Here is a 20,999-nt window from a genome sequence, read left to right as displayed (position 1 = left end):
GACCTCAAGTTATATTACAAAACTATAGTGATCGGGCGCCTGGGTGGCTCAGATGGTTAAGCGTCTGCCTTCGGCTCAGGTCATGATCTCAGGGTCCTGGGATCGAGTCCCGCATCGGGCTTCCTGCTCCTTGGGAGCCTCCTTCTCCCTCTGCCTCTCTCTCTCTGTCTCTGTCTCTCATGAATAAATAAATAAAATCTTTAAAAAAAAAAAAAACTATAGTGATCAAAACAGTATGGTGCTGGCATGAAAATAGATACATAGATCAATAGAACAGAATAGAGAATCCAATAATAAACCCACAATAATGTGGTCAATTAATCTTTGACAAAGGAGGCAAGAATATGCAAACGGGAAAAAGTATTTTCAATACATGGTGCTGGGAAAACTGGACTGCTACATGCAAAAGAATGGAACCAGACTGGTTTCTAACACCATACACAAAAATAAACTCAAAATGGATTAAAGACCTAAATGTGAGACGTGAAACCATAAAAATCCTAGAAGAGAACACAGGCAGTAATTTCTCTGACATTGGCCATAAAAACATCTTTCTAGATACATCTCCTGAGGCAAGGGAAACAAAAGCAAAAATAAACTATTGGGACTACATCAAAATAAAAAGCTTCTGCACAACAAAGGAAACAATAAAAAAAAAAAAAAAGACAACCTACCGAATGGCAGAAGATACGTGCAAATGATATATCCAATAATGGGTTCGTATCCGAAATATATAAGAACTTATACAACCGAACACAAACAATTTGTTTAAAAAATGGGCAGAGGACCTAAAGAGACATTTTCCCAAAGAAGATGTACTTGCTTTTTTGAGTCATTAATTATTTTGCCATGCAAAAGCTTGGTACTTTTATGTGGTCACATTTATATTTTAAATTTACAACATTCACATTTAAAAAATTTTATAGCTGCACAGAACACTGAGCTGGTAAAAAAGGAATGGGGAAGCTACTTGGCCCAGATTTAGAAAGATCTAAAAGTAATGTTAATCTAAATGTAATGTCAAGTGGGAATAGCAAGTGGGTATAGAGTATGCTCTGAACACGCCCGATCTCATCTGATCTCGGAAGCTAAGCAGGGTCAGGCCTGGTTAGTACTTGGATGGGTGAAAGAAGGGACAGTGTGAATCTATGTTCTTATTTGCTTGTATTTTCACACAGGAATTGTGCCAGTTAATTTTACTCAGCTTGGTTAGGCTATGGCATCCCACTGTTTGGCCAAACACCAGTCTAAATGTTGTTGTGAAGGTATTATTTAGATATGATTAACATTTAAATCAGTAGGCTTTGTGTAAAGCAGATTACCCACCATAGTGTGGGTGGGCCTCATCCAATCAGCTGAAGGCCTTCAGAACAAAAACTGTGGTTCCCTGAAGTAATTCTTCTCAAGACTGCAAGATAGAAACCCTGCCTCAGTTTCCAGCCTGTTGCCTTGTGTGATTTGGTCTCAAGACTGCAACATCAACATTTAGCTGACTCTCCAGCCTGCTGATTTGTCTTCCAGATTTCAGATTTGCCAGCCCCTATAATTGCCTAAGCCAACTTCTTAAAATAAATCTCTCTCTCTCCCCCCACCTTATAAATACATACATACATATATATGTATATATGCATACGTGTGTGCACACACAGACACACACTCACACACATACACAATGGTTCTGTTTCTCCAGGGAACCCTGATCATAAAGGAACACTAGCAGGTTTCCACAAGAAATGAATAAAATAATTGGGCGTAGGAGGGATAGGGGAAGGGTAGACTGGAACAGGATGGAAATAGGAATCCTCAACTTAGACTTTGTTACGCTCAGAAATTCTAAACTATAAATATATTAATATATTACCTATTCAAAATAGAAAATGAAGTTTAGGACAAAATCAACTTTTGGATATAAACTAAAACAAATGCCATATAAATTAAGGGATACGTGTTATTTGCTTTGTATACATTTAAGACACACACACAAAAAGGAATTACCCAGTTTTATTCAGAAGATGAATTCCTGGGGCACCTTGGTGGCTCAGTCAGTTAAGCATCTGCCTTTGGCTCAGGCCATGATCCCGGGGTCCTGGGATCGAGTTCTGCATCAGGCTCCTTGCTCAGCAGGGAGCTGGCTTCTCCCTCTGCACCTCCCCCTGCTCAGGTTCTCTCTCTCTCATTCAAATAAATAAATAAAATATTTTTTTAAAAATAAATAAATAGAAGATGAATTCCTGAGGAAGAAGGCACTTTTTAAAGCACCAAGATATAATTCTTTTAAACGTAATGCTACATATCATATTTAAAAATACACAATATTCTAATATCTGAGAGAAGAACATGAGGTTGAGAAAGCATTGAACATGGGGTGGGCAGACAGGGTTGCCCAGGGCTGACAGCAGCCCAGCTCAGGTCCACCATGTGTCTCTGCTTTCTGCAGGAGGGTCCCCTCTACCGTGCAAGCATATGTGGTCTCCTCAAACACAAGAGAGTTGACACTCCTGGGCATAACACTCAGTGGCATCAGTTCTGAGCTCATCCTGGGCAATCAAGCCCCAACTGCCCACAGTGCCAACCTTGCTACACTCTGGTAGGGATTCTTCATCCTGTCCTGCTCACTCTCCCAGCCCCTCCGGCCTGCTCCCTTGTCTTGGGCTCGGCTTTAGGGTAACCTAGAAACAACTCCAATGTGGAGAGTTCTTTGCATTCCAAGAAGATACCAAGGACCTGAGGTCCCTACTCACATGTACCCCCAGGCATGCATGCTTATTATGTCCATGTCCTGTCCAAATCCTTCAGTTGAGGCCACTGCCCATAAAACACATTCCCTAGTGAGGCAAAATAATGGTGAAAATTGACATTGATTCCTTGCCAGATATTGATCCAAGCACCTTATTAACCATTTTAATTCTCAATTGGGAAACGGAGGCACACAGAAAGTAACTCAGTTTCCATGGTTACCCAGCTTCTAAGTCTCGGAGTCTAGGTTCGAAATTGGGCAGGCAAGCTCTAGAGTTATTTGTTCTTTAGGCAGAAGCTGTCCCATGGAATACCAAGATGAGAGGTGCCCCAGGCACACAGAAATCAGGAGAGAAAAGAACAGCCAGCAAAGGCAGGGAAGAAGCCAAAAGCAGAGAACGAAACCAGGCGGAAGACAAGAAAAGGAGCCAACAGTAAAAGGTAAACAGTAAAGACAGCATGATCACCAATTCCTGATGAAACATGCCAAGGGAGGGGGTCTCAGAATTGTCACCTGCTGGGCCCCTGTCAGGGTCTAGGAAAGTGCCTGGAGCTGAAGTCCAGGCTGGGCTCTGCTGCCTCCACCAGGTGCCCTGGCTTGTTCTCCCTCGCTCCTCCATGCCTCATAGAGCAGACAGAGAGAGCGACGGAGGTCAATGGGTGAGGTCTTTGGTTTCCGTTTTCCCCATAAATTAATCCTATTAAAGTCAAATAATTATATTAACTAAATTCTTTATTTTATAGAAGAGTTCCACAAAAGGCATTTTTATTTAGCTTCAAACAATCCTTTCCAGCTGACTTCCAAATTCACCATTTCACTTTCCTATTATCTTTATCATCTTCTGTATAGAACAAGATTTATGTGGCCATTATTTAGGTGTTTGTTTTTTTTTTCCTCAAAAGATGATGTAAACTTCAGAAAATGCTCTAATTTAGCAGTTTCCATGTTAAGGATTGTTGGCCACAAATGAAAGCTAAGGCCAAACTCCAAAAGGGACCACTCATGTCCTAAAGGCAAGTTCTGGGGGTGCCTGGGTGGTGCAGTCATTTGAGCATCTGATTCTTGGTTTCGGCTCAGGTCATGATCTCAGCGTCATGAGATCAAGCCCCACATCGGACTCTGTGCTCAGTGCAGAGTCTACTGGAGAGTCTCTCTCCCTCTGCCCCTCACTCTTCCTGCTTGTACACACTCTCTCTTTTAAATAAACAAACAAATCTTTTTTTTTTTTTTTTAAGGCAAGTTCTGATGAAATCTAGTCTTTCCCCAGCTTATTAGGGCATAAATTGAAATTTTAGGCATAGGCCAAGAATTAAAACTACAGCTTCTGATTTGCTTCTAATTTGATCTCTAGTTATTTATAGGTATTTATTTATTTTGGGGGGGGTTTCTTTTGCTTTTTATATTATTATTTTTTAAATTTTATTTTATTTTATGTTATGTTAGTCACCATACAGTACATCATTAGTTTTTGATGTAGTGTTCCATAATTCACTGTTTTCGTATAACACCCAGTGCGCTCCATGCAGTACGTATTTAGAGTCCACAGAAAAGTTTGGATTCACTTCAGAATGGCCTCTCACACACCATCATCTGAAATGCTCTTGAAAGACTCCATTTAAATACAACCTGGAATGGATCTTCCTTTGTTCTCAGACTTCTAAAAGAAGGAATCATTTCTCATCTTACATCTTACATATGGGTTCTTAATTTTGAAATTTAGATCTTTTTCACTTTTTTTCTACAGAGGGCATTGTTTTATTTTACACACATATAAGGAAACACAAAGAGACTTAGGACTTCATCTCAAACTGAATGAGAAAAAGAAAACATCTCTGCTACAATAGAATAATTTTTACCTGAAAAATCATGGAGAAAGGAAAGTGCCAGAAGATGGACAAATTTTCAGTCACAGTGACTGAAAAAAAGGTTAAGGGCTAACTAGAACAAAGCTTCCACGTAAAGTTTGTCAACAACTAGAGGGGAGGGAAGGGGTGGCTGGGTGATAGACATTGGTGGGGAGGGTATGTGCTATGGTGAGTGCTGTGAATTGTGCAAGACTGTTGAATCACAGATCTGTACCTCTGAAACAAATAATAGATTATATGTTAAAAAAAAAAAAGAAGAAGATCGCAGGAGGGGAAGAATGAAGGGGGGGGAATTGGAGGGGGAGATGAACCATGAGAGACGATGGACTCTGAAAAACAAACTGAGGGTCCTAGAGGGGAGGAGGGTAGGGGGATGGATTAGCCTGGTGATGGGTATTAAAGAGGGCACGTACTGCATGGAGCACTGGGTGTTATACGCAAACAATGAATCATGGAACACTACGTCAAAAACTAATGATGTAATGTATGGTGATTAACATTAACATAATAAAAAAAAGAGTCAATGCTGGTTGATGAAGAGTAGCCTAGACTGCATGATGCACAGTTCTTTCCCTGATAGGACCTAAGTAATGCAGACAGTGCATCTGGGTGGCAAAGATAAGCTGGATTTTGCATTTCTTTCTTGCAGTACAGAGCCTTGACCAAAGAATTCTATCTAGAGAACAACCTTCCTTTTACCATCACCAGTGCCTATGGGAGGTATGGAGAGTCCAGTTTAACAAATTTACAGAGAACACAACCTGAGACAAATGGGGAGTATCATTTTATTACTGAATCAGGGTCTGAGAGGTTAATAGGCTTCACGGACTGAGAAAGAATTTATACGGGATGAAGAGCCTATCTTGTACTTGGGTTCCAAAAAACTCAACTTTTAGTTTCTGAATTCTGAATTCACTGATTCATTCCAAAAATATTGCCATGTGTCTTCAACATGCCAGGCACTGTTTTCAGTACGGAGATGCATCAGTGAATAAAACCAAAAAGTAAACTTCATGGAGTGAGAGGACAAGAAACGAAATAAATCATATAGAGTATTAAAAGGTGGTAAGGGGGCAGACTGAAACACGGGAAGGGGCTGGAAGGTGGAGCAGCAATTTTAAATGGGGTTGGCCGCACTGAAATAGACCAGGAGCGCTGCCACTCTCTAGGGTCAGAATGTTCTAGACTCAGGAAACAGTGAGAAAGAGTGTGGCCAGAGCTGAGTGAGGAAGGGGAGTCCAGAAAAGGGACTCAGGAGTGGGAGAGGAAGGTGGCCACAGATGTGGGGAGCTCTGGCTTCTATTCTGAGGAAATGGGGACTCTGAAGAGTTTCCAATATGAGAGCGACAGGTTTGACAGAAGGTTTGGAAGAATCCTTGTAGCTCGCAAGAGTAGCTCAGTGGAAACAAGTTTCTGTGGCTTCCTTAACATGACCCGTGACTTTACACAACCTTAAGAAAAATCCAACCCCAACAGAAAAACCGCCACAGGTCATACAGTATCCACACAAGAAGAATTCACACAACTACCAGAAGCTAGAGGAGAGACAAGAAAGGAAGGGTCCTCCCTCAGAACCTCTGGAAGGACCCAATCCTGCTCTTGGACTTCTGGCCTCCACAACTGTGAGAGAATAAATTTCTATTGTTTAAGCCACCAAGTCCGTGGTAATTTGCTATGGCCACCTTGGGAAACAAGTATAGTTTCTGTGTGAAAAAGCAGTGTCCTGCATTATGGTTTTTCTTCCACATGAAACCTGATTTCAAGTTCTGCTTCCTGACCCAACCTTTGCTGCTAGGAAGACTTGGGCTTCTTAGGATCCCACTCCCCACAGCTACGCAGTCTCTCATCTGCCTGGAAAGAGAAAAAATTTTGTTTTAAAAAAATGTTTCCTTGAGGATTTCACAGAAAAATTAACCAGTCAGAGTGAGAGAAAATTTATACCTCCCAAGGGGCCCACACATGTTTCCAGAAGGAGGGAGAAGCAGGTGATACCATGGCCTCTGGCCTGGAAAGTGTAGCATGGGGTGAGGACAGGTATAAAGAAAAAGAGACATAGAGGCATGAAGCGGTGAGCCAGTGGGTGCAGAGGTCAGATGGAGGAAGAGATCTTAGCCACTTACAATGGGCATAAAATTTTGGGCAAGAGGAGAGAGAGACTCAAACTGGATCTTTATGATTCTTTTTATGTGATGGCCTGTGTGGCCCATCCCCCACCCCAGGGACGGCCACTTTAAGGAGACTCATGATTATGATCTAATGCCATAGTCTTCATTCAAGGTTGCTACAGGAGCCACCCCAAGGTTGGGCCACAAGGAGCCCCAGTGATGACAGAGTGACATTTTGGAAGCTATTATCAGGAAGGGTGGGAACCTCAGTCTAAAACCATCACCCTAGGTCTGAACGAAGAGTACATTTTCACAAGCCCACCTAATAAATTTATGTTGCAAAAGAGTGCAGCCCTGCAGACCCAAGCCATCCTGGTTATAACAAAACTGCAAAGGAAAAGAGACATCACAGGGAACACACCAATTTTGCAACCGTTTATAGGAAATTTTCAAGTCGATAAAGAGATTTTCTTTTTTTTTTTTAATTTTATTATGTTATGTTAGTCACCATACAATACATCATTGGTTTTTGATGTGGTGATCCACGATCCATTGTTTTCGTATAACACCCAGTGCTCCATGCAGTATGTGCCCTCCTTAATACCCATCACCAGGCTAACCAATCCCCCCTCCCCCGCCCCCTCTAAAACCCTGTTTGTTTTTCAGAGTCCATAGTCTCTCATGGTCCATCTCTCCCTCCAATTCCCTCCCCCTCATTTTTCCCTTTCTTCTCCTAATGTTCTCCATGCTATTCCTTATGTTCCACAAATAAGTGAAACCATATGATAATCGACTTTCTCTGTTTGACTTGTTTCACTTAGCATAATCTCCTCCAGTCCCATCCATGTTGATGTAAAAGTTGGGTATTAATCCTTTCTGATGGCTGAGTAATATTCCATTGTATATACGGACCACATCTTCTTTATCCATTCATCTGTTGAAAGGCATCTCGGCTCTTTCCACAGTTTGGCTATTGCAGACATTGCTGCTATGAACATTGGGGTGCATATGGCCCTCTTTTCACTACATCTGTGTCTTTGGGGTAAATACCCAGGAGTGCAATTGCTGGGTCATAGAGTAGCTCTATTTTTAAATTTTTGAGGAACTTCCACACTGTTTTCCAAAGTGGCTGTACCAACTTGCATTCCCACCAACAGTGTAAGAGGGTTCCCCTTTCTCCACAACCTCTCCAACATTTCCTGTTTCTTTCCCAGTCCATTTTTGCCATTCTAACTGGTGTAAGGTGGTATCTCAATGTGGTTTTGATTTGGATTTCCCTGATGGCTAATGATGATGAACATTTTTTCATGTGTCTGTTAGCCATTTGTATGTCTTCTTCAGAGAAATGTCTTTTCATATCTTCTGCCCACTTTTTGACTTGATTATTTGTTTTTGGGGTGTTGAGTTTGAGAAGTTCTTCATAGATCTTGGATACCAGCCCTTTATCTGTAGTGTCATTTGCAAATATCTTCTCCCATTCTGTGGGTTCCATCTCTGCTTTGTTGACTGTTTCCTTTGCTGTGCAGAAGCTTTTTATCTTGATGAAGTCCCAAAAGTTCATTTTTGCTTTTGTTTCACTAAGTTTTGGAGATGTATCTTGAAAGAAGTTGCTGTGGCCGATGTCAAAGAGGTTACTGCCTATGTTCTCCTCTAGGATTTTGATGGATTCCTGTCTCACATTGAGGTCTTTCATCCACTTTGAGTTTATCTTTGTGAATGGTATTAGAGAATGGTCGAGTTTCATTCTTCTGCATGTGGCTGTCCAATTTTCCCAGCACCATTTATTGAAGAGACTGTCTTTTTCCCATTGCATGTTTTTTCCTGCTTTGTCAAAGATTATTTGACCATAGAGTTGAGGGTTCATATCTGGGTTCTCTATTCTGTTCCATTGGTCTATATGTCTGTTTTTGTGCCAGTACCATGCTGTCTTGGTGATCACAGCTTTGTAATATAGCTTGAAATCGGGCAACGTGATGCCCCCAGCTTTGTTTTTCTTTTTCAACATCTCCTTGGTGATTCGGGGTCTTTTCTGATTCCATACAAATTTTAGGATTGTTTGTTCTAGCACTTTGAAAAATGTCATTGGAATTTTGATCGGGATGGCATTGAAGGTATAGATTGCTCTGGCTAGCATAGACATTTTAACAATGTTTATTCTTCCAATCCATGAGCATGGAATATTTTTCCATCTTTTTGTGTCTTCTTCAATTTCTTTCATTACTGTTTTGTAGTTCCTAGAGTATAGATCCTTTACCTCTTTGGTTAGGTTTATTCTGAGGTATCTTATGGTTTTTGGTGCTATTGTAAATGGAATCGTTTCTCTAATTTCTCTTTCTACAGTTGCGTTGTTAGTGTATAAGAAAGCAACTGATTTCTGTGCATTGATTTTGTATCCTGCCACATTATTGAATTGCTGGATGAGTTCTACTAACTTGGGGGTGGAGTCTTCTGGGTTTTCCACATAAAGTATCATGTCGTCTGTGAAAAGAGAGAGTTTGACTTCTTCTTTGCCAATCTGAATACCTTTTATTTCTTTTTGTTGTCTGATTGCTATTGCTAGGACTTCTAGTACTATGTTGAATAGTGGCGAGAGTGGGCATCCTTGACGTGTTCCTGATCTTAAGGGAAAGGCTCTCAAGCTTTTCCCCATTGAGGATGATATTCGCTGTGGGTTTTTCATAGGTGGATTTTATGAGCCTGAGTATTGTTCCCTCTATCCCTATACTCTGAAGAGTTTTAATCAGGAAAAGATGTTGTATTTTGTCGAATGCTTTTTCTGCATCAATTGAGAGGACCATGTGGTTCTTCTCTGTCCTCCTATTAATGTGTTCTATCACAGTGATTGATTTGTGAGTGTTGAACCACCCTTGCATCCCGGGGATAAATCCCACTTGGTCGTGGTGGATGATCCTTTTAATGTATTGTTGGATCCTATTAGCTAGGATTTTGTTGAGGATTTTGGAATCCATATTCATCAGGGATATCGGTCTGAAATTCTCCTTTTTGATGGGGTCTTTGCCTGCTTGGGGGATTAAGGTAATGCTGGCTTCATAGAATGAGTTTGGAAGTTTTCCTTCTGTTTCTATTTCTTGAAACAGCTTCAGTAGAATAGGTATTATTTCTTCTTTTAATGTTTGGAGAATTCCCCAGGGAATCCATCAGGCCCTGGACTCTTGTTTCTTCGGAGGGTTTTGATCACTACTTCAATCTCGTTACTGGTTACTGGCCTATTCATGTTGTCAATTTCTTCCTGTTTCAGTCTTGGCAGCTTATAGGTTTCCAGGAAGGCCTCCATTTCATCCAGATTGCTCAGTTTATTGGCATAGAGTTGTTGATAATAATTTCTAATAATTGTTTCTATTTCCTTGGTGTTAGTCGTGATCTCTCCCCTTTCATTCATAATTTTATTAATTTGGGTCCTTTCTCTTTTCTTTTGGATAAGGCTGGCCAGTGGTGTATCAATCTTATTAATTCTTTCAAAGAACCAACTTCTAGTTTTGTTGATCTGATCTACTGTGTTTCTGGTTTCTAATTCATTGATTTCTGCTCTAATTTTAATTATTTCTCTTCTAATGCGTGGCTTAGGCATCGTTTGTTGCTTTTTCTCTAGTTCTTTAAGGTGTAGAGTTAGTTGGTGAATTTGGGATTTTTCTATTTTTTTGAGTGAGGCTTGGATGGCTACGTATTTCCCCCTTAGGACCGCCTCTGCAGTATCCCATAGGTTTTGGACCGATGTGTTTTCATTCTCATTGATTTCCATGAATTGTTTAAGTTCTTCTTTGATTTCCTGGTTGACCCAAACATTCTTTTTTTTTTTTTAAAGATTTCATTTATTTATTTGACAGAGAGAGACACCGCGAGAGAGGGAACACAAGCAGGGAGAGTGGGAGAGGGAGAAGCAGGCTTCCCGCGGAGCAGGGAGTCCGATGTGGGGCTTGATCCCAGGACCCTGGGATCATGACCTGAGCCGAAGGCAGACGCTTAACGACTGAGCCACCCAGGTCCCCCATGACCCAAACATTCTTGAGCAGAGTGGTCTTTAGCTTCCAAGTGTCTGAATTTCTGCCAAATTTTTTCTTGTGATTGAGTTCCAGTTTTAAAGCATTGTGGTCTGAGAATATGCAGGGAATAATCTCAATCTTTTGGTATCGGTTGAGACCTGATCTGTGACCTAGTATGTGGTCTATTCTGAAGAAAGTTCCATGCGCGCTTGAGAAGAAGGACTATTCTGTTGTTTTAGGGTGGAATGTTCTGTAAATATCTATGAGGTCCATCTGGTCCAATGTATCATTCAAAGCTCTTGTTTCCTTGTTGATTTTCTGCTTAGATGATCTGTCCATTGCTGAGAGTGGACTATTGAGGTCTCCTACAATTAACGTATTGTTATCAATATGACTCTTTAGTTTGGTTAACAGTTGGCTTATGTAGATGGCTGCTCCCATGTTGGGGGCATAGATATTTACAATTGTTAGATCTTCTTGTTGGATAGACCTTTTAAGAATGATATAGTGTCCTTCTGTGTCTCTAATCACAGACTTTAGTTTAAAATCTAATTTGTCTGATATAAGAATTGCTACCCCAGCTTTCTTTTGAAGGTCCGCTGGCATGGAAGATGGATCTCCATCCCTTCACTTTCAGTCTGGATGTATCTTTAGGTTCAAAATGAGTCTCTTGAAGACAGCATATGGATGGGTCCTGTCTTTTTATCCAATCTGCAACACTGTGCCGTTTTATGGGAGCGGTTAGGCCATTCATGTTAAGAGTGATTATTGAAAGATATGAATTAACTGTCATCATTTTGCCTGTGAAGACATTGTTTTTATAGATTGTCCCTGTAAATTTCTGTTGTAGATCATTCTTGGGGTCTTTCTGCTTTTATAGAACCCCCCTTAATATTTCTTGCAAGGCCAGCCTAGTGGTCACATATTCTTTCAGTTTCTGCCAGTCATGGAAGCTCTGCATCTCTCCATCCATCTAAATGACAGCCTTGCCAGATAAAGTATTCTTGTGTGCATGTTCTTCTCATTCAGTACCCTGAATATGTCTTGCCAGGCCTTTCTGGCTTGCCAGGTCTCTGTGGATAGGTCTGACGTTCTTCTCATATTCCTCCCTTTGTACGTAAGGAATCTCTTCCCTCTAACTGCCCTTAAGATGGTTTCCTTGGTTCTAAGATTTGCAAGTTTTACTATTACATGCCAGGGTGTTGGCCTGTTTTCCTTGATCTTGGGAGGGGTCCTCTCTGCCTCCAGGACGCGAATATTTGTTTCATTCCCCAGATTAGGGAAGTTCTCAGCTACGATTTGCTCAAATACATCTTCTAGTCCTCTCTCTCTCCACTCCCTCCGGGATTCCAATTATTCTGACATTGGAACGCTTCATGGTGTCACTTATTTCTCTGATTCTATTTTCATGGATTCTGAGTTGTTTTTCCCTGGCCTCCTCTTTTCCCTTTTTATCTATTATATTGTCTTCCAGGTCGCTTATTCCTTCTTCTGCCTCACTTACCCTAGCTGTTAGATTATCTTGATTGGATTGGATCTCATGGATAGCATTTTTAAGTTCTGCCAATTCACCTTTCATTTCTGCCCTTAGAGACTCCATGTTGTCATTAATTGATTTCTCCATTCTAGCCATTGTCTTCACAATTGCTAGTCTGAATTCCATCTCCGACATCTTGGTTACATCTGCATCCATTTGTAAATCTACAGCATAAGTCATAATCTCTGAGTCTTTTCTATTTTGGGGGCTTCTCCTCCTAGTCATTCTGTTGATGGGTGTTTGAGGGAATGTATAGAGTCCAAATTATTGACCAGAACCCAAGCAAGATGCACCTGTTTTCTTGGGACCTTAGGGTTGCTGGCCTCTTGTCTTCTGTGGGAGGGGCCTGCCACGCTGTTACTCAGGCAACCCTGTTCGGGCGGAGTTGCCCTGCCCCCTGTGGCGGGGGATGGGCTCAGCGGGAATCCGTTTTGGGGGCTTTTGTTCTCTGGTGGCTTTCCGTGTCTCTTCTGCAAGTCAGAGCAGAAGAGACCGTTTCCAACCCTCTGCCTCAGAGCAGAGAGACCTCAGTCTGTTCTTCAGTGAGCTCTCCAGGCCACACCATCTCCGTTTCTGTCTGTGCTGCTATAAACTGCAGCGGCCTGGGTTGTGCGCCCCTCCACGGCGCTCCCAGTCCTGCCTCCAGGTCAGGCCTGTCTCTGCCCTTTGTGCTTCTTAAACCGCCAGCCGCCCCCAGATCTCATGGGCGACCCCGCCGCTCCAGGTTTCCGCCCCGGGGGCTGCCCTAAAGACCTTTCCCTGCTGCTATGGTCTGAGAGTCTGTGCCCCGTCCCCAGCGCACGAGGCTGTTGCTCACCGGCGGTGTAGGATCCCCACGGCCAGGCACCCTCCCACTGCCGTTTATCCTCCGATATCTGCCCGTGGAATCACGGCTCCCTGCTTCGAACCTCGAAACCAACCGCCTGCGATACTCTGTTTGTAGAGATCCAGATCTTCTTACATCTCAGGCTGGTCGTGGGTGCTCAGAGTGGTCTGGTAGATACTCAGCTCAATTCCGGGGACCAGTTGAAATAGGGTCCCCTACTCCTCCGCCATCTTTCCTTCTGGATAAAGAGATTTTCATGACACTCTGAAAGAACAGTTAGTTGAGGACATCCACAGTGGTTATTTTTATACTCTCATGGAAACCCATTTTGTTTGTAATTTATAACTTCTGATTAGAATTACAATTTGTCTGTGTGATCCCTCCTAACAGACTGTAAGCTGCTTGATGCTGGGACTTCACTTAACTCATGTTTGAACCCAAGCAATGAGTAACATAGACTTTACAAGGGCTGTGATAGCGACACATCCGCCCATGGTACCTGTACACCAATCAGTGGATTGCGGTTAGGTTACAGGCCAGGAACGGAAATATGAGGATTAGCGTCGGGAGTCAGAGTTCTAGAAAACCAGGTCTGACACCCAGAACATCAGGAAGAGGTGCTCTTAACAAAGGGGTACCAGAACCAGGGAACTGAGCCAAGATCTGGGGGCCGGCAGGAAAGATAGATTGGGGGTGGTGGTAACACTAAGTTCTAATTGTTACCTAGAACAGTTCAGGGCAGAGAGCAGCTGCAAAAGTTCATGGGTGCACCTTTTGCAGTTCTTTAAAACACAACCAGCTGTTGTCATCTTGGCTTTTTTGCCTCTGCCACTGGGCATTCTATGGTGTCACGACACCCCATTTGGCTGCCTCTGAGCACTCTTGACGCTTGGAATTATTTACTTGTTGCCATTCTTGTTCAGCAGACCACTAGCTCCAGACTCTCATTTGTCCTTGCATCCTTAACACCTGTGTTCTCGCTCAGAGGCTCCTTCAAGTGAAAACACGGGTTGGGTGAATGAACAAACCAGATCCTTTTCACAGGCAAACCCCTGCACACCTACCCTGCCTCACCTGATACATACTGGTGATACTGAGTGCAACTGGGCAGGGAAAATAATACAATTATATATAAATCTAAAGACAAGCTGGAAGGGATGCCTGGGTGGCTCAGTCAGTTAAGCGTCTGCCTTCGGCTCAGGTCATGATCCCAGAGTCCTGCATCGGGGGGTCCTTGCTCATTGGGGAGCCTGATTCTCCCTCTGCCTGCCATTCCCCCTGCTTGTTCTCTCTCTCTCTCTGACAAATAAATAAAATAAAATATTTAAAGACAAGCTGGAAAACAAATGCCTCCTGAAATTTAAATGGTATAAATGAAAATAGCCCACTTTTTTTCTGTTTAATTGTGAACTAATATCTGAATTCCGATCAAATATTTTAAGGTTAGCAAACAAGATCATTCAGAAACTTAGACAAAAAATGTTGGAGTAGCGGGGCCCATGTGATGGGATAATGCGCAGCAGATCCGACTGCTCAGAGTTCTTCCCACCTGTCACAGGCAAAGCTGATGCCCCTCCGGAACCAGGCAGACTGGCTGGGGTTGCTATCTCGAGTGGACCTCACTGTTTGCTTTTTCCAGACCCTTCTGAACATTCATCAGGCTTCCACATTTGGTCAGCACTACTCCTTCTGCCCTGCAAAACCTGCTTCCACCAGGAAATGCCGCAGGGTGTGCTCCTTCCCACAGGGTACACAAAAAAAACCAAAATCCTAACATAATATCCCCATAGTAAATGAAGTCAACTCACTTTTATGGCCACACAATTGCAAAGACAAAACGCAAGTCAAACTGTGAAATCCAGATTAACATAGCCATTGAAAATACACAGAACAGTTTAATCAGGAAAGTATACAAACTTATATCGCAGACAAATTGGCATCAGTCATGAATACGTGAATTTTGGCTCTTTTTACATTTCGTGCATGGGACTTATTTACATGCACACTGGCAAACCAGAATGTAAACTAACAATACAAAAGATAACACAAATTAGAAACATCCCAAGCTGCCGGATACGGGAAGAAGGCAATGTTTTTAGCTTCCTACAGTATGAAAAACTTACAGTGATAACATAATTAATTCACAGCAAGGCAAGGGGGGAGGAAATAGCACAGTAACCTAGAATAAATTACCATGAACTGTTTCCATTTTCTGCAAACACTCAAATGCGTCTTATTCCTGACCAAAGACATCTCTGTTGAATACCTCCCCACATTTGGGGATACAAACGCTGCCAACCAAGCAATAAATTATTTATTATTTTACACAATTTTTCAAATTAAGAGACCAAACTAATTCACTCATTTTACAATATTAGGTGTGAAGATATAATGCCTGTAGTTGATGGATTAATAAATTGAGATTTAAGTACAGTATTCATGTTATGGAGGTAACCAACAGTGAAAGTAAAGACAACATACGGTCTATCATCTAGCAAACAGAAAGTCAAGGATAAATGAGCAAGAGGATACATCAAGAAATGGTAATACAGTCCTATTGCTTGGTGACATGGATGTAACCACCAGAAAAATTAAAATCAAATTATTAAAACTTCAGCCTCTGAGGAATAGAGGTAGCAGAGGCAGGGAAGAAAGGGGCAGAAGAAAGTGACCTTGCTATTAGCTTCCCTGGACCAGATTCTTTGCCTATTTTCCTACTGAATACTCTGCCTCTTATTTATTATCCTGTAGCTATTCATAATATTCTGTACAGTAACCCTTGCTTGATCACACACTTGGTATATATCTTTACCCAACCAGTGGCTCATCTTTTATGTTTTGTCTTTGCAATTGTGTGGCCATAAAGTGAGTTGACTTCATTTACTATGGGGATATTATGTAAAAGTATTTTGCTGATGCACAGACCTTTTTAGTTTTAATATTTTCCTTAATGGTCTATATTTTCTTTATGTTTTTTGTCATTCTACTTTTCAAATTTAAGTCTCAAGTCTATATGGAATTTGCTTTCAGACCTTGTATGAGGCAGGGTCTCATACCGTTCCTCATCTTTTTTCACACGGACGTCCAGTGGTACATGTAGCTTTTATTGAATAGTTGTCCATCCTTGTCCAGCCAATTTAAATAACATCATTTCTGTGATAAATCAACTTCCAATATTCATGGGTCTGTTTCTGGGCTTATTATTCTGTTCCCCTGATGTATTTGATTATCTCTATACTAATACCACACCACTTTATTTTTTTTTAGATTTTATTTAAATTCAAGTTAGTTAACATATAGTGTATTATTAGTTTACCACACTACTTTAATTATTATGGTTTCAAAATTAATATCTGGTAGAGAGCATCCCACTTACTAGATGCACTCCAAAATTCACTTGGCTATTTTGGGATCTTTACTGTTCTATATGAATTATGGGAGCAGCTTAGTTTTAAAAAAAGCTCTCTGAGATTCTGATAGGAACTGCACCTAATTTATGGGTTGATTTTAGAAGGTCTGCCATCTTTAGGACACCAAACTTCCCTGCCTGTCACATGTTCTTTCTTCATTTAATTAGGTAATTCATAGTAAATGAAGTCAACTCACTTTTATGGCCACACAATTGCAAAGACAAAACGCAAGTCAAACTGTGAAATCCAGATTAACATAGCCATTGAAAATACACAGAACAGTTTAATCAGGAAAGTATACAAACTTTTATCGCAGACAAATTGGCATCAGTCACGAATACGTGAATTTTGGCTCTTTTTACATTTCATGCATGGGACTTATTTACATGCACACTGGCAAACCAGAATGTAAACTAACAATACAAAAGATAACACAAATTAGAAACATCCCAAGCTGTTCTTGATCATCCCAAGATCATATCTTACCTTCTTGTTGGTTCTAACAGTTTGTACATTTTCTATGCAGACAAACAAGCTGTGAATAAAGATAATTATGTTTTTTTCTTCCTTTCTTATTCCTATACTTCTGATTTATTCTTTTCTTGCCTAATTGCATTGGCTAGAGGTGCCAGAACAAAACTAAATAACAGTGATGACGGCAGGCTTCCTGTATTGTTCCCAACTTAATTTCAAACATTTAAAAAATTTAATATGACATATACTATAGGTTATACAGCATATAGGTAGATCTATGCTAGATTAGATTAAAGGAGTTCCACCCTATCCTAGTTTTCTGTTTCTATAATAAGATTTTGATTAAAAGTTTTTGCAACTTTTATTGAGAAAAATCATATGGCTTGTCATCCTTAATTTTTAAAATTAAATAAATTGGTAGATTTTAAAAGTTAATCCAATCTTTCTTCGCTAAAATAAGCTGTGTTTAAGTTATACTGCATTTTAATATAAATTCCTAGAATCAATTTGCTATGGTTTTTTTTTTATTTTTGCTCACTAGTGAAACTGGCTTATAATTTTCTTTTCCTCTACTTTCCTTGTCCAAGTTTTGCTATTGTTTTAAGCCAGATTAATAAAATAAGTTGAGTTATTTTCCCTCCTTTTCCTGTTATGATTTTTTTTTTTTTTTTAGAGTTTGCTAAAATTCACCTGTATAACCATCTAAGCCTAGTGTCCATCAGGGAAAAGGGAGATTTTGGACTCTATTTCAAGTTCTTAATAGTTATTGCTCTATTTGGTTTTTTTATTCTTTTTACATTAATTTTGGTTCTTTATATTATTTATGAAGACCATCCATTTAATTTATATTTTCAAATTATGTGTATAAGGTTGCTAATTATCACATAAAGTCTAAAATCCCTTCTTTTACATTGCTATCTTCCTTTTTTGGTTCTCTATGCTTCTTCTCTGTTTTTATCTAAATCTATAATAACAGGGATTTGTGTACTTATAACTATTTTCAAAGCATTTTGAGGTTTTTGTTTGTCTCTATTGTTTCTTGGATTTCAATTTCATTACTTTTCTTTTAATCTTGAATTATTCTTTTTGTGGATTTATGCATTTACTTTGATTAATAATTACAAACAGGAATTTAAATTTATCTCTGGTGTTTATAAAGTTTGAAAACTAAACTCTGAAAAAAAATCCTAGAAGCCTCTTTTCCTCAAAAAAGGTTTGTAATACTTATTAATATACAGTAAGAGATAAGGCAACACATCAGTATTTTATTTATTTGGCTGATGTGGGAGTCTTTAGGGAGATCCATATGCTAAATTAGGCACTGAGGATATGTAAGATGAAAGTTTCACTCCAAAAAGGAAACAAAAATAAAAAATTAATAGTAGTAATAACATTAACAATATCAACAGCAACTAACAGTAGTTTCATTATTTATTATGCGCAAGGTGCCATTCTAAGTATTTCATATGAAATTAATCTTCAAATGACCCTATACGAAAGGATGAAAGGTACTATACTATTATTCCTATTTTACAGATGAAAATCCCCAGGAGTGGATAGGGTAACAACTAGCGAGTGATGGTTGTATAACACAAATGATTGTTAATAACCATGAGCACATTCAATACAGTCTTAGTGTCTTCAATGGAAGCTGTTATGTTTTTAACAGTCATCAAAACAGATCAGGTACGTGATTAATTGCATGACATTTTTCCTGCTTATGATATCACATGTTAATGTCGTTTGGTTTTAGGAATGCAGACTTTCTCCTTCCCCTTGCTGTCTCTGCTGACTACCTTTTTCACATGGCCTCTCCTCTGTCATCCATCCAATGTATACTGTCAGCTCATTCATCATCTGACAGATTTACTAACTCACTCATCATTTTGCCATTTATGAGCCCGTCCTTTGGTGCATTCATCCTCCACACCTCGGCTGGCTCTCATTCTGACATGCCGACCGCCTGTCACTGTTCGCCAGCCAAACCAGTACTTTTCCTTGTAACCGCTATTATCTCATTTGTCAGATTATTTTATTCCTTTTTTCATATTAACTTGACTTTGAATATTTCCTAGATTTTTTTCTTTCTGTTCCTCCGGGCCAACCATTTGGTTCATTTGCTTATTATCATATGATATTACCCATCCCTTGTCATTTGACAGTTTTTTAGATTCCATTTCTCATGATACATAAACATTTAAATTCTATCTCTTGTTTCTATTAGATGAAATCAATACAGGTTTTGCTCCATGTAAAGTGACTTAGAATTTGCAATTAGGATGACATTTATTTTTTTAATTTAATTTTATTATGTTATGTTAATCACCATACATTACATCATTGGTTTTAGATGTAGTGTTCCATGATTCATTGTTTGCATATAACACCCAGTGCTCCATGCAGAACGTGCCCTCTTTAATACCAATCACCAGACTAATCCATCCTCCCACCCCCTCCCCGCCTAGAACCCTCAGTTTGTTTCTCAGAGTCCATAGTCGGATGACATTTAAATTAGCATGTATTCACAATGGCATCTGAAATCTGGAATAAAATGCCCATTTCCCTTCTATAGGAAGGAAAACCCAGGATAATCAGCAGCATTTTACAAAATACCATGCAGAAGCATTTTTTAAAATGTATTAAAATACATAATTTATTCCCCTCATTGTATAAAAATGGCAATATGCTCTCTCCTGAGAATTGAAAAAGATTCTCTATTTAATCTCCTTTGAACTGGTGCATTTGATGGTATGTACTTCAGAAAAAAAGATGGGACTAAGTACTGCCCACACAAGAGAACTAGTCATGAAGAACACATGCACACTGGACATGAGCTCCAGATGCCTGCAAACTAATGAGAGGAGCTCCTGAAGGGTCCTGCCCGGACAGACTATTTGTCTATGTTTGTATGTATGCATGCATGCATGGATATATGTGTGTGTGTCTGTATGTGTACATGTGTGTAAATACGTACTGTGTAGGCACATATATAAATATGCATGGAACACATGTGTCATGTGTATGTATGCAAGCATGTGTGGGGTTTCATATGTATGTAAGCAAGTGAACTCCTACTGTGCTTCCCATGTGGAAGTTCCCAGACGAAGTTTCTCATTTGGTTATTACCACAACCCTTGTAATCTAAATACCAAGGGCCGCCACATGGTCACTGGTTACTGTGTGCCTTGATGCTCACCATGAGGCAGGTTCTATCATTTTCCCCATTTGCACAATTGAGTGAGCTGAGCCTGCATGGAGAGGGAGTCATTCACCCAAGATAGGAAATCCTACTATTCCAATGGTATCAGTGGGGAGACTGAAACATAGAGGTTCAGAAACTTGCTGAAGGTCATACTGGGAATAAGAAATGGAACCTGTGCTCCTAACCATGTAATACTGCTTCCCAGTAGGAAGATCACTTTCCTTTCAAGAATGTATAAAAAGATACACATATGTATATGCACACATGTACACAACTTAAATAAGGCCTTCCCATCAGAAGAGAATGAGGGCATGTACCAAGATACCAGGGGGGAAAGGCTAATTCTTAAATAAATATTTTAATAAAAGCAGAGAAATTCTTGGAAATTTTTTTCTTTTTTTTTAAGATTTTATTTATTAGAGAGAGAGAGAACGAGCAGGGGGAGGGAGAGGGAGAAGCAGACTCCCTGCTGAGGAGGGGCTAGATCCCAGGACCCTAAGATCATGACCTGAGCCAAAGGCGGATGCTTAACCAACTGAGCCACCCAAGCATCCCGGAAATTTTCTATAAATTTCCCAACAATAAAAAGACATTGCCTCTGTGAAACACAAGCAGTTTGCACTGACAAAAAAGGAAGAGATGAGAATAGCTGGTGGCCAAAAGGAAATAAACCAAGACAAGAAGAAACTGCACACACACACACACACACACGCGACAGAAAAAGAGACATGCCAATTTAAACTCTGCATGGGAAACAGTAAAGAGCAGGCTGGATACTGCAAAAAAAAAAAATCAAAGTTGTTAAAAATATTTGCCATAGAGTAGCATTTAATTTTTTTTCC

General features: G+C 40.2%; 1 protein-coding gene across 22 annotated transcripts in view; it reads right to left on the bottom strand.

The window, feature by feature from the left end:
- Window positions 1-20,999, bottom strand: part of ENTREP2 (endosomal transmembrane epsin interactor 2) — a 481,153-nt gene that overhangs the window by 240,784 nt on the left and 219,370 nt on the right. For 5 of the 22 annotated variants that reach the window (XM_064570006.1, XM_064570007.1, XM_064570008.1 and 2 more), the window contains one exon: window positions 6,460-13,309. The exons of the other annotated variants lie outside the window; for them this stretch is intronic. In XM_064570006.1, the coding sequence (XP_064426076.1) occupies window positions 7,696-9,387 (1,692 nt within the window). In that variant the 5' untranslated portion in view covers window positions 9,388-13,309 and the 3' untranslated portion in view covers window positions 6,460-7,695. Of the gene's footprint in view, window positions 1-6,459; window positions 13,310-20,999 lie in introns of those variants that run through there. 22 annotated transcript variants of the gene reach the window in all.

The sequence above is a fragment of the Mirounga angustirostris genome, unplaced genomic scaffold, assembly GCF_029215605.1.
Source record: "Mirounga angustirostris isolate CCGP_5_RB_7025 unplaced genomic scaffold, mMirAng1.0.hap1 SCAF_9, whole genome shotgun sequence".
In the NCBI taxonomy this organism is placed as follows: domain Eukaryota; kingdom Metazoa; phylum Chordata; class Mammalia; order Carnivora; family Phocidae; genus Mirounga; species Mirounga angustirostris.
Note: the sequence above shows the minus strand (reverse complement) of the source record. Positions and strands in the feature narration are given on the sequence as shown.